This window comes from Vicugna pacos, chromosome 18 (genome assembly GCF_048564905.1).
Source record: "Vicugna pacos chromosome 18, VicPac4, whole genome shotgun sequence".
Taxonomy (NCBI): Eukaryota; Metazoa; Chordata; class Mammalia; order Artiodactyla; family Camelidae; genus Vicugna; species Vicugna pacos.
This window is the reverse complement of record NC_133004.1, coordinates 29,566,052-29,585,031: the sequence shown is the minus strand read 5'-3', so window position 1 is coordinate 29,585,031 and position 18,980 is coordinate 29,566,052. Positions and strand designations below refer to the sequence as shown.

At 42.0% G+C, this 18,980-nt stretch overlaps 1 protein-coding gene across 2 annotated transcripts in view; it reads right to left on the bottom strand.

The window, feature by feature from the left end:
• The window catches only part of PRKCB (protein kinase C beta), a 295,939-nt gene that overhangs the window by 151,745 nt on the left and 125,214 nt on the right, over positions 1 to 18,980 (bottom strand). For both annotated transcript variants that reach the window (XM_072942795.1, XM_072942793.1), the window contains exon 3: positions 14,629 to 14,711. In XM_072942795.1, the coding sequence (XP_072798896.1) occupies positions 14,629 to 14,711 (83 nt within the window). The remainder of the gene's footprint in view (positions 1 to 14,628; positions 14,712 to 18,980) is intronic.

The following is an 18,980-nucleotide window of genomic DNA, read 5'->3' as shown; positions in this document are numbered from 1 at the left end:
TGGAAAACAATATGGAGATTCCTCAAAGACTGAAAATAGACTTACCATATGATCCAGCAATCCTACTCCTGGGCATATATCCAGAGGGGACCTTAATCCAAAAAGATCCATGCACCCCAATGTTTATAGCAGCACTATTTACAATAGCCAAGACATGGAAACAACCTAAATGCCCATCGACAGATGACTGGATAAAGAAGCTGTGGTATATTTATACAATGGAATACTATTCAGCCATAAAAAATAATAAAATAATGTCATTTGCAGCAACATGGATGGACCTGGAGAATGTCATTCTAAGTGAAGTAAGCCAGAAAGAGGAAGAAAAATACCATATGCTATCACTCATAGGTGAAATCTTAAAAAAAAGACAAATGAACTTATTTACAAAACAGAAACAGACTCATAGACATAGAAAACAAACATGGTTACTGGAGGGGAGGGGATGGGAAGGGATTAACTGGGAGTTCAAGATTTGCACATACTAACATATATAAAATAGATAAACAACAAGTTTATACTGTAGAGCACAGGGAACTATATTCAACATCTTCTAGTAACTTATGGTGAAAAAGAATATGAAAACAAATATATGTATGCTCATATATGACTGATGACTGAAGCACTGTGCTGTACATCAGAAATGGACACAACATTGTAAGCTGACTATACTCCAATAAAAATATATTTTTTAAAAAAGTAGCAGAGCCAAGACCTAAAGGATGAGTTTGAAGGCAAAGACAGGTGAAAGATTCTGAGTCAAGCAAACACTTATATGACATGCAAGGCACCGTTTCAAGCCCTTTGCATATAAACTAACTTATTTAATACAACATCCCTACAAAGTAGGCATATTCTCATCCTCATCTTGAAAATGAAGAAACTGGGGCACAGAGAGGTTAAATGACTTTTACAAAGTCACACAGCTTATAAAGAGCAGAGCCAAGATCTGAACCCAGGCGGGCAGACTCCAGAGTCCATAGCCTTAATCAACAAATAAGACCCAAGCCTGAACATTTCATTCTGCCCGCACCTCCAGACTACCACTGAAAATACCAGAAGGAACTGTTTAAAAATAGGAGAATCTATTTCAGCCCAGAAAATCAGGGAAAGGTGCCAAGTAAAGGCCAAAAGCTCTTTAAATGTTTTTCAATATACAGAAAAGGTGAGACTTGAATTGAGGGGAGGGCAGCGTGGCCTGGTTCTCCAAATTTAAAAGAATTAAGAATGGCAAGGTCTGATGGGGGTGGAGGGGTAACCGAGCAGACACAGGAAGCCAAGTTGAGTCCTTGCAGGTCTTGTGCATTCGCTGGCAGCAGCGGGCACTTGATAAACACGTGGAATGATGAATGATCCCCTCTCTGAGGACTTGAAGAGAAGCAACTGGCTGCCAGACCCCTTTGCAGGCCCCACAGGACACAGAATACTAAGCACAGCAGGGGGCGTTGCAGCAGCTGCCTACCTAACCAAGGTTGTGTCAGGGTCAGAGAGCGTGTGTGTCCCAGCCAAACGGCCAAGGAGAAGGGTCCCCTGCACAAAGCTCTTGCTTTGGACTGTTGTCCCCTCCATATGCCCCAAAGAAGAATGATTTGACAGAATCTACATTTTCCCTTCTCCCTTCACTGAGACGTTGAGGGGAGAGGACCTTCCATTGACAGGTCCTACCTACCTATAGAGGTTATTAACTGGTGGTCCACAGAATAAACTCAGTCCAAAAATGTTTTAAATATACCACACATGTAATTCTCGAATGATCTGTCAGCATTTAATTTGGGAGATTCAGACTTCACTTGAAAAATTGGGAAATCTTGACCTGGGTCCTTTAAAGATCAGGAATTTTTTTTTTTTAATGGAGCTGAATAATGACTGCCCCCATCAGATGAGGCACATAGCCACAAGAAGGACACTCCCTGCGATCACACACTTGACTCATTTACTTCCCAGCCTGGCCGCAGCTGCCTTTGAAGTTGGACATCCTGATCAGTGGACATCATGCATTCTTTCAAAGTCACGTGGCCACAAACAGAATAACCAGGAAAGCAGTCAAACACGAGAGGATCTCCTGTATAATTTCATTTGCATGGAGTTCAAAAGCAGGCACTCTTCTAAAGTGGCTGCACCAGGCTGCATTCCCACAAAGAGTGAGCAAGGGTTCCCACTGATCCACGTCCTCACCAACATTTGTTGTCTTTGGAGTCTGTTTTGATGATAGCCAACCTGACAGGTGTGAGGTCTCACTGTGGGTTTGATCTGCATTTTCTGATGAGCACTGAGCGTCTCTTCATATACCTGTTGGCCCCTTGTATGGCTTCTTTAGCGAAATGCCTATTCAAGTCCTTCAGCCCATTTGGAGGTTCCTCAAAAAATAAAAAATAGAACTAACTTTATGATCCAACTACCCTGCTTCCATATTGATCCAAAATAATTGGGTATTTATCCAGCATAATCAAATTTCAGTATTTATCCAGAATCTTGGGTATTTATCCAAAATAACTGAAAATCAGGATCTTACAGAGATTTTAGCACTTGTATGTTCACTTCGGCATTATTCACAACGGTAAGGAAACGATCTAAATGTCTACTGACAGATGAATGGATAAAGACAATGTGGCCTCTACATACAATGGAATACTGTTTAGGCTTTAAAAAGAAGGGCATTTTGCAGCGGACAGTGTGGATGAACTCTGAGGACATTATGTCAAGTGAAATAAACCAGACACAGAAAGACAAATGCTGCATGATTCCATTCATACAAGGGATCTAAAATAGTCAAATTCACAGAAGCAAACAGTGGAATGGTGGGTGCTGGAAGCTGGAGAGAGGGATAAGTGGGGAGTTACAAATCAATGGGCATACAGTTTCATTTAAGCAGATGAATGAGCTCTAGAGATCTGTACGACATTGTGTCTACACAACAGTACTGTATTATACACTTAAAAGTGTATGAAGAAGGTAGATCTCATGTTAAGTACTCTTTCCACCAAAAAAAAAAGAATAAAATAAAAATAAACAGTTCAATGAAAAAACAGCAAGCAAGGAGCTGTTGATCTGGGTAGTGGTTACCTTGATGGAAGGAGCTGAATGTGTAGTGATTACAAGGAAGCACAGGAGGGCTTCTGGGCTTCTGGTTACAGAGACATATTCGCCATGTGAGAATTCGTCAAGATGGACACTTTTCATATACGATAAACAGTTTTCAAAAACCATGTGACCAGCCCAGACTAAAAGCAGCAGCTCTGAATCCAAATTCTAAATTCCTAGAAAGGGGAATCTGACTGGTCCAGTTGGGGGCAGATGTCTACGTGTATCGGGGCCCTGTGGAGCCAAGGCCATGGGGTCAGGCAGCCTCTGGGGATGCAAATCTGGGCAGGCGGTTCTGGGAGAAAAGGGTTGTCTGCTTCAGTTAGATTTTCCAGGTGAACAGGGTTGAAATCAGGAAGGGGGTAGGGGGCTGGGTAAGAACATAGCCCTGGGCCAGACTGCCTGGGTGTGAATCCTGGCTCTATCACTCACTGGTCCCTGGACCCTGGGCAGGTCCCTTGCCCTCTGAGAGCCTCAGTTTCCTTATCTGTAAAATAAGACTGATAACGACAGTACCGACCTCATGGAGTGTAGTGAGGAATAAAGAGAGAAACTCACAGACGTAGAGAATAAACTTACAGTTACCAGGAGGTAAAGGGGGTGGGAAGGGATAAATTAGGAGTTCAAGATTTGCAGATATAACTACCATGTATAAAATAGACAAACAAGTTCCTATTGTATAGCATGGTGAACTATATTCAATATCTTATAGTAACCTATAATGAAAACAGATATGAAAACAAATATATGTATATATGACAGAAACATGCTATACACCAGAAACTGACACATTGTAACTGACTATACTTCAGTAAAAAGAAAGCAAATTTTAAAAGTGACAGTTAAAAAAAAAAGAATAAAGAGATACTATATGCAAAGTGCTTAAAACAGAATTATATCTACGAGTCCTGGCTTTCGGATATTATTATTTAAGTAAAATACTTGGAAGTCGTGGACTCCCAGACCCCTGGAGCTGTGGGAGGCCCTTCCGACTCCAGGACTAAGCCTTTCACATCCCTCCAGGCTGCCTCTCTCCAGAGTCATTGGTCTTTGGTTTCTCTATTTCCCCCAAGCCTGCAGCCTCCACAGTCAGACCTTCTGGGAAATTGCCTTTATTAGGCTCTGAGGCTGGTCCCACCTGCCATACAGGAGAAGCCAAAATAATTCATAAGACAGGACATCCCGCCTCATTTCGTCCCAGCTCCTCTCCTCTTTGTGCGCAGGAGAAACAGTTGGTTTCCGTTCTCCAGACACTGCACACTACGGATTTGCTTCTTCCTCCACAGTGTGAAGCTCTGTGTCTTTGTGACAGGGAGGGACAAAGGGCTGCTGAGAAGCAATTCATTCTGACCTTTACATGCGGGTTCTGCATCGCAGATGCCATCACTGACACGTGGTAAACGGGAGCAGGAGAAAGAGGTGGAATTCACTTCAAGGTCAGAAGAACCACGTTTTGTCACATGACCATCATTTTTTATTAGACTTTTCCCCCAACCAACCCATGGGAAGTGCCTCTGTATTTCCATTTTGTGGCAAGCAAGAGGGATGCCGGCTATGCCAGAAAATGAGGCTGGACCCCTGAAACACACTCCAAGAAGTGAAAAGACCATTGGTGGAAACAATATTAATTAGCACCTCCATGGCAAGCAGCCTTTAACATGGATTAATTCACTGAATCCCCATCTGAACCCCAGGAGGAGGGTGCCATTTTATCCTCTTCTTTCAGATGAAGAACCTGAGGCAGAGAGATGAGGTAACTAGTCCAAGATTATTCAGCTAGTTAGTGGCAAACCTGGAATTCAAACCCCTTCATTCTGGTTTCAGAATCACTAAATGATACAGTCTTATGTTTCCGAACTTGGCTAACCAGCAGAATTACCTGAAGGACTTTAAAATACAGATCCCCAGATCCCTGTCTGTGTTCTTTCAGGCAAGGTCTTCTTAGCAGGCTACCCAAATAACCCTTAAGCGTCTGACCTGACTGTATTCTGCAAAGCGGCATTTAGAAATGGTAGTGGAGGTGCACTGTTTTGATCTACAAACATCTCTGTCTCTTTTTTCGGTAGCAGTGCCCCAGTTCTCCTTTGAAGAGCCATCCCCCTCTCACTGTCTTGGACGAAACACCTTAAAGCCCCAACCAAGGGACTGGCTGGGTAACTTAAGCATCACAAATAATGTATCTCTTTCTGGAATTTGAATTTAGGGCCAAAGCAACACAAGAACCAAAATCAGATACAAGTGGTCTGGTTGTTCAGGAAGACTTCTTCCAATTCTCTAAAGCATGTTATACCGGCTCCAATAAATTCCTTTAAAACAAGCAAACTCAATTGCAAGCAACCAAACAACACTAACTAGTAAAAGAAGCACCAACGGGGAAGAAACCCACATCTACCCTAGACAGCCCTCTACAGCACCCATGACAGTTGCTCTTTGCTCTCCTGGGATGGGGAGTTAAACCCTTATCCAGCAGCCCGTTGGGCTGTTCTTCCTTAGGTCCTCAGTCCTGATTCTGTCCTTTGAAGATATGCCAAAAAATCTATACAATAGCTTTTGGACATTTCATGACAGCCTAGATTTCGAGCTAGACAGGCCAACCCTCGGAGAGCATCCAGCTCCCCTGTGAGGCGTCCTTTTGCCATTTGGTAACACACACCCCTGGTTACTGAGCACTTTTGTTGTGAATGCGGAAGTCATAGATCGCAGTGTTAGGCAATACCTGATAGTTCTGGTGCATTTCCAGATTTAGACAGTTAATAAATACATGAGAGAGAAAGAGGGAGACTGTACTGTTTAGACTGAATCGGCCCTGATATTATTTATCCTTGAGAGATACAGATGAGTTTTTGGTCCAGGTGATGATGAGGGCTTACCATGATGCCAAGAGGGATGTTCAACCCTAACTGTGGCTTCACCTCCTGGAAGGAACCAGACGGTCTTGGAGCATCATCAGAACTGAACTGTGGGGTGTCCCCACGTGGAGTTACATAAGACTGAACCCCCCAGGCTTTGAGAAGAGTGCAATCGACTGTTGTGTTGCTTTATCTGAGCCAAGGAGACCAGACAATGTGATGTAAGAAGAGGTGGGCCCTTTCTCTGAAGACAGTTATGTCCTACTGCCCCCAGTGCTGAGGCAGGAAATGGGTGGGGCCTGGGACAGACAGAGTGAGGACTTCCCTCCTCTGGGGCCAAAGCTGAATTGGCTCATCAAGGGCCAGAATCTTACCAGGAGAACCTGAAAAGTCTCATCTGGGGGACTAAGCTGATGGAAGATCTTAAGAGTAACCACGTCTGGAAGCAACTATAATTGCTTACAATTATACCCAAGTCTTCACTCAGGTTTGATTTTAACCAAATTCAGTGGGAAGGCTGAGTCCATCTGGAGGTGAAGGGGCATCAAAAACGAGACTGTAGAAACCAGTTACAGAAATTCCCAAACTCAGCAGGGGAGGATACAGCTCAGTGGTAGAGCGCATGCTTAGCATGTACAAGGTCCTGGGTTCAATCCCCAGTACCTCCATTAAATAAATAAATGAATAAACTTAATTACCTGCCCCTCAAAAAGAAATTCCTGAAGTCTTTCTCAGAGTTCTGCAGGCAACAGGCTGGAATCAGACACTGAGCAGAACTGACACATGGCCACCAAAACATGTTTAGCTAATGTGGCCTTTTGTTTTTACATGCCTGTATATTTGTGTATTTTTTGATATATACCATACATATGCTGTGTCATCTGCGTTTTTCATTTGGCAGTATATAATGACTATATATGCCCATGTCGGTAACACTTTGATCACTGGGACTTTTTACGGAAGCATCATTGACATACAATAATGTACCAGTTTCAAGCATACAGTTTCATGGGTTTTGAAAAATGTGTGCACCTGTCTCTCGCACCATCCCAGTCAAGACACAGAGCATTTCCATCACCCCAGACACTATGACATTTTATTCACTGCACAGCATCCCATCATACTGGAATGTTTTACTTACAGAAACTCCAATCAGCAGCTATATAGGTTGTTTCCAAATTTTTGCTAGTATAAATACCGATGCAATGAATGTCACTTTAGCTAAATATATACATGTACCCTTAAATAATCACCTAGCAAAAGTTCCTAGAATTGAAATTCTTAGGTCAAAAAAGATTAAGTTTAGTCATTGTTAGGTCAAAAAGGTCATTAAGCCTTTTGACACATATTGGTAATTTTCTGGTAGGTTCCAATTTTTCCATTGATGGTTGTTCTGCGGGTAGATGTGATTTTGGTGTGCTCGTGAGAGGAAGTGAGCTCAGGGACATCTTGGCCAATCTCCCATTTTGGTAATTTTCTCTTGAGAAAAACTGTGCTAATTTACACACTCACCAGTCATATATGAGAATGCACTTTCCACCTCTTCCTCCTGTTTCTGCCTTTTGCTTTGAGTTCTACTTCTTTTGATATTATTACTAATACCATGTTTATATTCATGTGTGTTTTCGGGGTATATCTTTGCCTCTTTTACTTTTAATCCATGTTTAAATTTCTCTTATACGTTGCCTAGAATTGTACATTTATCCAGTCTGATAGTCTTTGCCAGGAAACAAATGGCATACTGAAATTAAGAGAGTTTAAGGCAGGTTTCATAAAAGGACTGTTTACAAAGGTGCGGGCATGGTGTTGGGAAACCATGAAGGACAGTGCAGTAAGTGGGAGCCAGAAAGAGCAAAGGGACAAGGAAAGAGAGTAGCTCTTGGAACCCAAAAGGAGAGAACTGTGTACAAGGGACTGTTTTTGGAGGAGCAGTGACCTTCAAAGTGTAGAGCCAAGATGACTCGACGATAAAGACCCCAGGCTCACTTTCCTTTCACCCTCCCATCTCCTATTAGTCCCTCCCCTTGAGCCCAACCAGAAGTCAGAGGGTAAGGGAACCTCCACTGATGCAGTCCTTATAGGTCAGTCTCTGAAGGACAAAGCAGACAGGAACTGGAAGGGTAAACAAGAAAGCTGGAACAGCAGATGAGGGTGAGCAGGGTAGACTGCAAAGTGGCCATACAGTCCGCCCCAATGCTGTATGCACCCTTGCAGTGTAACTTTGCAGCCTCTCCCATCCAGAGCTGAAGTATATTCCTCCACCCTTGAATCTAGTCTTGGCCATAACCACTGCAACAGAAATAAAAGCTTGAAAAACACCCGAGTTTGGGGGATTTTCCTCTCTTGCTGTGCTTGGAACCCTGAGACTGGTGTGTAGATGAGCCTAAACTAGCCTAATGGAGGAAAAGAGACCATATGGAGGAGGAATGAAGCACCCCAGCCAACAGGCTGCCAGGTATCAGTTGCCGTCCTAGGTGATCCAGTACCAGCCAAGCCACTCACTGACCAACCACATGAGAGAGCCCAGCAGAGACCAGCTGAATAGACCCGGATCAAAACAATGACCCAAACAGCCCACAGAATCATGAGAAATAATAAATGACTGTTGTTTTAAGTCACAAAACTTTGGGATGGTTTGTTACACAGCAAAGTTAACTGATAACAGTGGATAATGAGGAAGTATTAGCTTTTACAAGGACTAATTCCTCAGTTCCATTGTCTGAAGCCCTTGTCCCTGAAGCTTTTAATCCATTCTCAATGTCCTTCTCTTGAGCCAATCTCTTTTCCTATTGCTAATTTGAGTTGGATTTATCTCACTTTCAACTTTAAAAAAATTGTCAAGGTTTTTTATTTCTCTATAACTTGATATGATTTAAAATAAACAGACTGTGTATAAAATAAGCTACAAGGATACATTATACAATACAGGGAATATAACCAATATTTTATAATAACTAGAAATGGAGTATAACCTTTAAAAATTGTGGATCACTATATTGTACCCCTGTAACTTACATAATATTGTACATCAACTGTCCTTCAATGAAAAAGTGAAGCATCTCAAAAAAGACAAAGATATTTTAAAACAACAGGTTCCTTATTATGAAAATAGAAAAAAATAAAGTAAAATAAAATGAACAGAAATCCTTCACTCTTCTAAAGTTTAAAATAATTTACCCATGAAGCCTATTATTCTGGAGCTTTGGGAAAAGGCAAGCTCCTTGGGCAATGTTCTCATTTCTCTCTTGGTTATTTGCCTGTTCTGATTTTCAATTTCTTCCTGAGACAAAATTGCCCATTTTAAATTCCCTAGAAAATCACCCACTTCAACCAGATTTTAAACCCACTGGCATTTCTATGCATATTCTTTCTACTATAGAAACGTAACATATTCTTTTTCAAATTTCCTTTTACTTCCCTTTTATTAAATCTTCAACATTTAACACATGATTTATCACTTTTAATATATTTCTTCATAAAACAAGACTTGGTTAAGAAACACAAAAGGATACACTCAACATGAGTGCCTGTGATCTTTCGCTGACCTGATTTAGTGATGGAATCAAGAAAGACACAGTGCATAACATTGAGTTTTATTCTGTACCTTCACCATAAATGATAAGAAATTATTTCTAAAGCCATAAAATGTTGAAGAAAGTATCTTTAGACAAACCAGCTAAAGAGTCCTTTTGTACTTTTGTTTTGCCTGGCACAGCGCCTCTGCTCAATAAAGTTCGCTGTTACAATAACGTTATTCCTTGGCAGGTCAGAGTGTAACCTCCATCTTTCCTTGAGTAGGAAAGCCTCCTCCAGGGATTAATAATAATTTAGAAGCCATTTACTGAGTGCCTTCTTTGTGCCAGACACTCTTCTGGAGGTGATTCAGGCAGTCTCTCAGGGAATACTCACTGAAAAAACTATGATTTACGTATTATTTTCCCCAAGTTAAAGATACAAACTAAGGGTCACAGAACTAAAATTATCTTCCCAAGATCAATGGAGCAGTCAACGTCAGCGCTGGAATCTGACACCAAGGTTTTCTGGCTCCCAAGTCTAGGTTCTTTTCTCAGCACTGCACCCCGGAATTTGAGGTTTTGTGTAAAGTACTGGTAATGCAAACAGTAATTACTTCAGAAGGATATGGTCTGGGTGGAGAAATGGAGAGAATTATCAGCACGTTCACAGTTAGGGAGATAGGCGGAGCAGTCGAAACACCCTCAGCCACCTGCACAAGGGCTTACAACGTGATGGTGCCACGCTGAGCAACTTTGTGCAAGGGCTCCTTCGTCCATTTACTGTTAATCCTTTTGTTCTTGTTCCAGTTTTTCATTTTTAAGGATTTTTTAAAAAAATTATTACAAGAGAGAGGGTATAGCGCAAGTGGTAGAGCACATGCTTAGCATACACAATGCCCTGGGTTCAATCCCCAGTACCTCCTCCAAAAATAAATAAGCAAATAAATCTAATTACCTCCCCCTAAAAAAATAAATAAATAAGAAATGCAGTACATTAAAAAAAAATCATTACAACAAACCTATGCAGTTGGTACCAACGTCCCAGTTTATGGATACGGAAACCAAGTCACAAAGCAGGGAAATGCCACACCTAAGGTCACTTCCTGAGTAAGAGGCAGAGTCAGGACCTGAACTCAGGTACGACTGACTTCAGAGGCCACACGTCTGTGGACCACTGACTTTGGGCGTAATCCATAAATTGCCCAACTTCCCATTTTTAGCTGGAAGGGGCCTGGGACAGGGAACACATGGACGACGTGGGACGTGCTCCCCTAACGAGGCCATCTATGACTCTCTGACCCACACTGAGACCTGCGGGCCTTTCACGAAGTCCAGTGTGATGGTCTCCGGTGGCTTTGTTCCACAGTGGCCCCTTGGGTCAACAGGATCTGTAGTAGCTTGACCAGCGATTCTTCTCCTCCCATGAAGAGTGAAATCTGTTTCTTTACCACTTGAATTTGGGCTTGGCCGTGAGACTCCTTGGCCCAGTGGCACATTATCAAATGCGATGCACAGACTGAAAAATCACTGATGCATTGGGGTTTGCTCTCCTGCCCTTCTTCGAACCCTGAAACCACCATGTGAACGAGCCAGGGCTGGCCAGCTGGATGATGAGTGGCCATGTGGGGGAGAATCAAGTCACCCAGGCCAAAAACCAGCTCACTGCCAGTCATGTGAATGGGCCATCCTAGATCATCCAGCCACCAGATATCCATAGACACAGGCGAGAACCCCTTAATGTTTGTGCCCAGAGCACGTACTTGACTCATCCTAATCTCAGCCCTCGGAGTCAAGTCCTCCTCTTTCTGTTCTGAGAAGATCTCTCAGGACACTGTGCATGTGGTCAGTAGTCTAAGTGCTCTGTGACTATAATGTCCATATGTAATGCCTATGGTAGTACCAGAGATTTGGGTCCCACTGCCCAGATGAGACCAAGAACCAACAGGCTGCCTGGAGATGAGCAGAGGTACCACCCAGGAACTCTGACATGTCTTGAGGTCTCCCAGTGGTGGGTACCCATATATATTGTTTATTCCCATTGGCAATGAATGGTTGGGTCAGTAGTGGGTTCACTGGGGCAGAGCCTGATTCATAAAATTCCCTCGGATGCCATGATGTAGGCCTAAAGAAACACCAACTCCACAAAATTCTACTGATATCCAGAACATTCCCTGGCTCAGACTGGTCTTGCAAAGCAGAGGGTAGAGGACAAAAGCTAGCACATTCCTCTCTCATGGATGGATATTGCACTTTTCTGCTCCATGACCTTGTGGCTCCCCAGTGCCTCCAAGGTCACCCAGGAGGAGGGTGCCCCTCCCTCCCTGCGTGAGCCTCAGAAAGCCTGGCCAGGTTGGCGAGCAGGTGTAGCTGGATCTTTAATCACGTCCCCCACCATGGACTGAAATGTACCGAGTCAAGCCAGTTCAGGAGTCTGGACTAATTCATCATCTTCAGTGCCAACTGGTCTTCTTGGAACTGGGACCAGAGATAGAATTATTTCAGGTAAGCTGCCAAATTCTACACCTGCTGGCTGCAGGGAGTACTGCCCAAGGCAATGAATGGCGGCACTGCTCCATTCATATGGAGCAGGGTCTCATACGACTTATGGCGCCTCCACACTCCTGGGAAGGACTGCCAGGTGGCAGGCAGAGGGCCTATTCATTCTTCAGACTTACCTGGTAGACAGCTGTCCTCGCTGTCTGCCCAGCATGCATTCACCGTTACTCATTATCACTGTCGTCATCATCTCCGCCTATACAGCTCTTGCTACGGACCACTGTCCTAAGTGGGCTTTTACGGATGTGTATACATTGGATAATAGTGGCAAGGTTATAAGGTAGGTATACGGTATTATTTTATCCATTTTCAATGGAGGAATCCAAAGCACAAAGAGATTTAAATACTTTGCCCGTGGTCACAAGTATTTGAGCCTAGCAATGCTGGCTCCATCCACTGTCTATGATTTTAACCAGTATGCCATACTGCTTCTCTGGCTTTCCTCTTAGGGACCTCCATTCTCAAATCATGGGGTGGGCACACAGACACATCATCAGGCCTGACAATGACCATACCCATCTTTCTGCTTATGTATGACCCAGGGTCCAATGAGACTTTAGCTCACTGGAATTGTAGCGCTGAAAAGACATGAGACTAACTGCAGACTTCATGCTCCCATAGGAGAAAAAACCTCCTTGAAACAGAAGCCAAGACAAAGGAAGGTTGTGCTAAGACATGGAGAAAAAGATTCCTGAGGACCTCATTTCAGCACCGTGATTCACTGTGTCTGAAGCCAGCCTACCCTTGGGCTTTTCCATTTCAGGGACCAAAATTTCCCTTTTCACATAAAACAGTTTGAGACGAATGTCTATCTTAGGCAACATAAAAGTCAACAAATACAGGCGGGATATGAGAAACACCGTCTTCTCGGTTGCTCTGTATCAAGCCTTGGTCTGCAGGAACACTCAGAGCTGCATCATGGACCAGACTGTCCTCCCAAACTTCCCTGCCTGCTTTCCTGGGGATGAGAGAAGGAACTGCGCTAAAGGGGTCAGGGAGTGTGACCTGACAGAACACGGGGAAGGGTCCCATCTTCATCCCTGCAAACACACCTGTGAGGGCTTTGGTTGTTCCATGTTTCTTGGAGTTCTTAAACCCAACTACCACAGCTTCCAAGCAAAGTAAGTGCAGTGTAAACTCTAGAGCATCCACGGTGTCAAGGCAGTAGATAACGTCCTTGATCTGCAGCAAAATGGCATGTGACCACTTGCAGAAGGCTAGTAAGAGTCAAAGACATGCAGTGACAAAATGAAGTCACCAGCCACTTCCAGCAGGCTGAGGTGAGCCAGACAGGACCAGTGGGAAACCAAACCAATGGGGAAAATTCCAGGAAGGTAAACTAAACCAGGAACAAAAGAAGAGAACTAGAGTGGGTGGAGGGCTGCACAGCAGGTACGTGGAATGCAGTTTCGTGAATGGGTCAATAGAAGAGTGTGCATGGTAGAAGGTCCATCCAGGACAGTTTCAGCTGCGTGGAAAGAAGACCCCAAACAGTGAGACCACACCGCTGAGAGAAGCTTCAGGTCTCACATATGCAGTCTGAGCCTAAGAGAACTCAGAATTGATTCAGCAGCTCACCAGTGTCATCAATGACCCAGGTCCTTTCAACACTTCCAAGCTCAGGATGTCATTCATATCTCCCTCATTGACCCAAAAGGGTTGCCACAACTCCGTGTATTATATCCTCATACAAAAGTGCCCAACAGAACCAAGAAAGGAATGTCTTCTCTTATTAGAACGGGAAGTCTTTCTTGGGAGGCCTGCCCAGACTTCCCCGCAGGTCCCACTGAGCAGAATTGGGTCCCATGCTCACTCACTAGCTACAAGAGAGCTTGGGAAAGCAAGTATGAGGCATCTTCAGCTCTTGGCATTAGAGGTGTTCTCTGCCAGAAAGAAAAGAGGGAGGGCTAGGAATGGCTGTTGGGGTGGGCAACTACCCCAAATTTGGGGTAAACTTGTACCAAGACTTCTGCCGTAAGCTTACAGCACTCACACTGACATTCACTTAATGTTTTCTTTGAGTCATTTTATCTTTGGTTTAACCTAAATAACTTCACTTAGGTAGGAAATTTTATATCCCTACCATAAATGCAAAACAACTACTAGATACATTTTTCCAATCCATATTAAAATAACTTCATAATGATCAAACAAAAATCATTTGCCTGTTTTACCCAGAAGCATCCCTTGTCGCTTCAGCAGTAATCACACCGTGGGCTCCACAGTAGCAGGATAAACTCATTTCCTTGTAATTCTTGAGCCCTAGTAACAAAAATCCCATCCCAAAGGGCTATAAAGCACATTGTAAGGTACCATCTTAACTACTTTTTTACAGCATCCGTAGCAATCCAACCCCTGCCCGTGACTCTCATGCCTCCGTCATAAAGATGAAGACATTCTGTAAAATCATAGGAGGAAAACTAGCTGGTTTCTTGCAGTCATCTATCCCGCTCAAAATGTTTTGCTTTATTTTTTCCATTAAAATGAATATTGTCTCGGAGGCTGTAGGGACCACAACATGCCTTGGAATGAGAACATCCTGACTGTTTTGTCTCAGTGTGCTCACAGTTACCCAAAAGGATGCACTGGCTATGGAGAGAGAGAGGCGGCCAGTGCCCGTTACTTACATCGGAGGCTGGGCCCTTGTCAGCGCCTGGGCAGGAGAAAGTGACAAATTCATGGCACCGCTTGTGCACGACAAAACAGCAGACTGCAAAAGAGGAAACAAGGGAAGGAGGAAGGGGAGAGGGAAAGGGGAAAGGAGGGAGGGAGGGGAAGAGAGGGAGAGATCATTAAACCTGGACTTCACAGCAAGGAGAGGCTTTACACCAAAATAAGCAATGCCTGCAGCTTCTGCACCTTGTCCTTTACTGAAGTCAAACTCTTAGGGACACTGATGTTACAACCGGCAAATGATTAAATTTCTAAAGTTAACTAAGGTTCAAGGGCACGTATACTCAAAATCACATGCTCTCTGAAGATCACTTAAGCTGCACGATCTTCCGCTGATTTGGGAACAGAATGCTGTTTCTTAGATCAGCACCACAGGAAGTCATCAGCTTGTGTTTAGGTCCATATTGCGTAAGAAGTACGTACATGGAAACACTAGAATCACACTCAGAGAGAAGTGCATAATGTGCAGGGCGTGCAGAAGCAGAGTGAGCAGGAACATGGACCCACACCTCCATCTCACCCAGGAGCAACGGCAATTAAGGAGAAAGAGCGGAAGAAACTGGCTGCATGTTTACATTGTTACTTTAGCAGTTTGCAACCAAATATGTTGAATTTGCATGCATTAAATACACTACCATTCGGGGATTGTATCACTTGGCAGGAGGGGCAGTCAGAGACTATATACAAAATAAAACTGATTTTTTTGCTGTTGTTGTTGAAATCTACTTTATAAACTCTGGACCGTGGGGTCCTGGAGGACAGGCACCATGTTCAGAGTCTTTCTAAAGGCCATTCTCAGTAAATGAAAACAGAATAGGAAGCCTCATGGCTACCTCCGGTGACATAATAGATCTGGGCAGCCATCACCAACGCTGCTGTCATCACAAAAGGGCACTACCTGCGTGCTGATGGAAGCACTGTGAAGACCACCACCATCTACAAAGTACTCGCACCAAAATAATCAAGCCTGCATTAGTTCAGGCGTCTTGAGCCAATTACCAATTCACCAAAACTACAAGAGGAAAAGGGGTTGAGGTGGTATGTGGAAGCTGTACTTTGCAATCAATTTTTGCGTATGCCTAAAACTGCTCAAAAAAAGAAAAAAACAGAAAACTGCAAGAGGAAAAGAGCAGGGCAGAGGAGAAACTTACATATTCAAAGATATCTAAGAAACAAACCAACTAAATGCAATATGTGGATCTTATTTGGATCCTAATTTAAATAAACTAATAGTTTTTAAAAGTTGTGAGACAATCAGAAAAATGGATATACTCAATTTTTAATGATATGAAGAAATTATTGCTATAGGTATAAGGGAATAAGAATTTTGATGTAATAATGGTATTATGATTATATTCATTAAAGAATCCTTATCTCTAAGGACGCATCCTGTAATTGTTATGGATACAATGATTTAATTCAAAATAATTCAGTATGACAGGAAGGAGATAGAAAGGGGAAGGGTATAGATGGGAAAAAAATTAGTTTTGACTGATCATTACTGAAACTAGGTGATGAACACAGGAGGATTCATTGTACTAATTTGTCGACTTTTATGTCTATTTGATATTTTCCGCAATAAAAAAATTTTAAACCCTCATGGCTAGGAACCAGGAAGCATTCCAAAGGGGCCAATTTCTTTCTCCTTTGCTTTCTTCCTTTTCAGTTTCAATATTTACTGCATTTATAAGTAATATTATCTTTGTATAAAGACATTTGTGTCAAACAATATGTGTATTGGGTGTGTGGGATCCCTCCGTGGCTGTCTGTCTGTGAATGCGGAGCAAACTGGCCAAAAAATGCCAAGGATGGTTCTCTTTGGGCAGTAAGACTGTGGATTATTTTTACTCACAACCTTACATCTGTATGGTTGGAAATGTTCACAGAGAGGATATCTTAATTATATAATCAGGAAAAAAATAAGCTTACTTTCATTTTGAAACAGAAGAGGTAAAGAAAAACAAAGTTCAGGAAATAAAAAATTCAATTGCCAAAACTGGAAACTCGGTGGTTGAGCTGATGACAGAATGCACACAGCTGAAGAACTCAGCAACTGGGAGTCTAAATGGAGTGATTTTCCCAGAATTCTACCAAAAAAGCTAGAAAGGATAAGAGAAACGATACAAAACACATAGTACTGATCCAAAAATTCTAATATCCATCTAAAAGGATGCTCAGGAGAGAACAGAAGGAATGGTAAAGAAGGTGTAATTAGAGAGAACAGAATAAAATTCTCTCAAGATTAAGAAGAATTTGAGTCATTAAATTGAAAGACACTATCAAATGTCAATAGATACGAATGGAAAAAAAGACAGATGGTGCGAACATCAAGATTCTGAGATCACTGTAATGTGTCCGGCAGGGGCGGGACGAAGGGGCGGGGAAGATTGCTGACAAAGGGACAAAAATAATTTTAACATCAGATTTCTCATCTGCAACTCTGAATTCTAGAACACAATGGAGCAGCGTCCTCGAAGGTTTAGGAAAAGTCACTTGAATCAAAAACCCTATGTACAGCCAAACTAGCATTCAAGCGAACGTACAAGATAAAGACATTTCCAGAATTCAGGGACTTAGAAAATGTACTTCCCACAAAAGAATAGAGCATATGCGCCCTGAAAAATAACAACAAAATGGATCAAAGAGGCATAATAAACAGTAGTGAAAGAAAGAACGAAAAGAAAAGTGGGGCGAGGTGGGTGGGGAACTTAAGTCATAAGAGATGGAGGTGGGAGAAAGAGTATAAAATTGCAATATGCTAAGAGTCTTGTCTTCTTCCTCAAAAGTTTATAGATATTAAGGAACAACATTTAGGACATTCTAAGTATGCATGTTAATAATTAAGAATAAAAATGAGAATAGAAATATGTATAACTTGCAGATCACTCAGAGAAAAAAATGAACAAAGAAACTTAATCCCATTACCCTTCAAAAGGCCTTCCCATATGCCCCAATTCCCTATAAATATTATTCTTTTTTTTACTTTTACATGGCATCATTTGAACCTTAAACTCCTTCATCCATCTGTAATTTCTTGGTATCTGAAATGACATGGGAATCTAATTTGCCATTTCCTCCCAAATAGGTAATCAATTCTGTCAGCATCTTTTATTGAATAATTCATCTCCTCCCCACTGATCTCAAATGCCAACTTTATTATATGCTAAATAATTATATAGACTGGGGTCTGTCTTTGGGCCTTGTGTTCTATTCCACTGATCCGTCTTATAATACAGCAATATGGGATTTAATTATAGTAGCTTTACAATATGCTATATCTTGGCAGGGCAAGTCCTCCCTCATTATCCTTATTTTCAACATTTTCTTGGCAATCACTGTGATCCAAGTGAACTTCAGAATCAGTTTGTCAAGCGTTTAAAAATACCAATGGAATTTTTATTGGAACTGTATTTCGTGAATTCCCCACCCCTACTCCCAGAAAAAATTAATTGGGACTTTGACCAAAATTGTCTGAAATTCAGAAATTTAATTCAGGATAATTGATGCTTTTATAACAATGTGTCTTTCTATCAGGCATAGGCTGTCCTCTTGTTAAAAGCTGATTTTATGTCTCTTTAATTTTCTCTGTAGTTCTACACATTCTCGCTTAGTATTATCTGAAAGATTCTTTTTCTATGCGATTGTGATTTTGACAACTTTTCCATTTCGTTTTGCAACTGGTTGTCATTTACAAAAAAGAAAGCGATAAACTTTCAGTGTATTTACCTTGTAAGCATTTTTTAAAAATCATGATAGTTTTTGTGGGTTTTCATTTACTTCCTTTGAGTTTTCCGAGCAGAGAATCATATTATCCCCAATAATAACAATATTTTCTTTTCTCCTCCCTGATGGGTAAGCATCTATTTTTCCCCTTACCGTATTTCCACGTCTAGAGTTTTCAGAACAGTGTAGAATAAAAGAGATGACAGGAGACAGTCCTGTCCCATTTTGAGCTTGCACCAGCTTCACCTCTCCCTCACACTCTTCTCAAACTAACTTTGGAAATTTATATTTTCCCTTGGAATTATCCACAGTGTTCTCCATGTGTTTCAACTGTAACATCTTATCTGGAATGGTGCTCTGCCCTTTCTCCTGCTTTCTTTACATTGTATTGCTAGTCTCTCTTTTTATTTTTTTCAGAAGTTTATCTTCCTTGTTGTCCATTTTATTGTTCTTTCTTTCTTTTTTTTTTTTTTGAATCCTTTTTTAATTGAAGTGTAGTCAGTTTACAATGTGTCAATTTCTGGTGCACAGCATAATGTTTCAGTCACACATATATATACACATATTCCTTTTCATCTTAAGG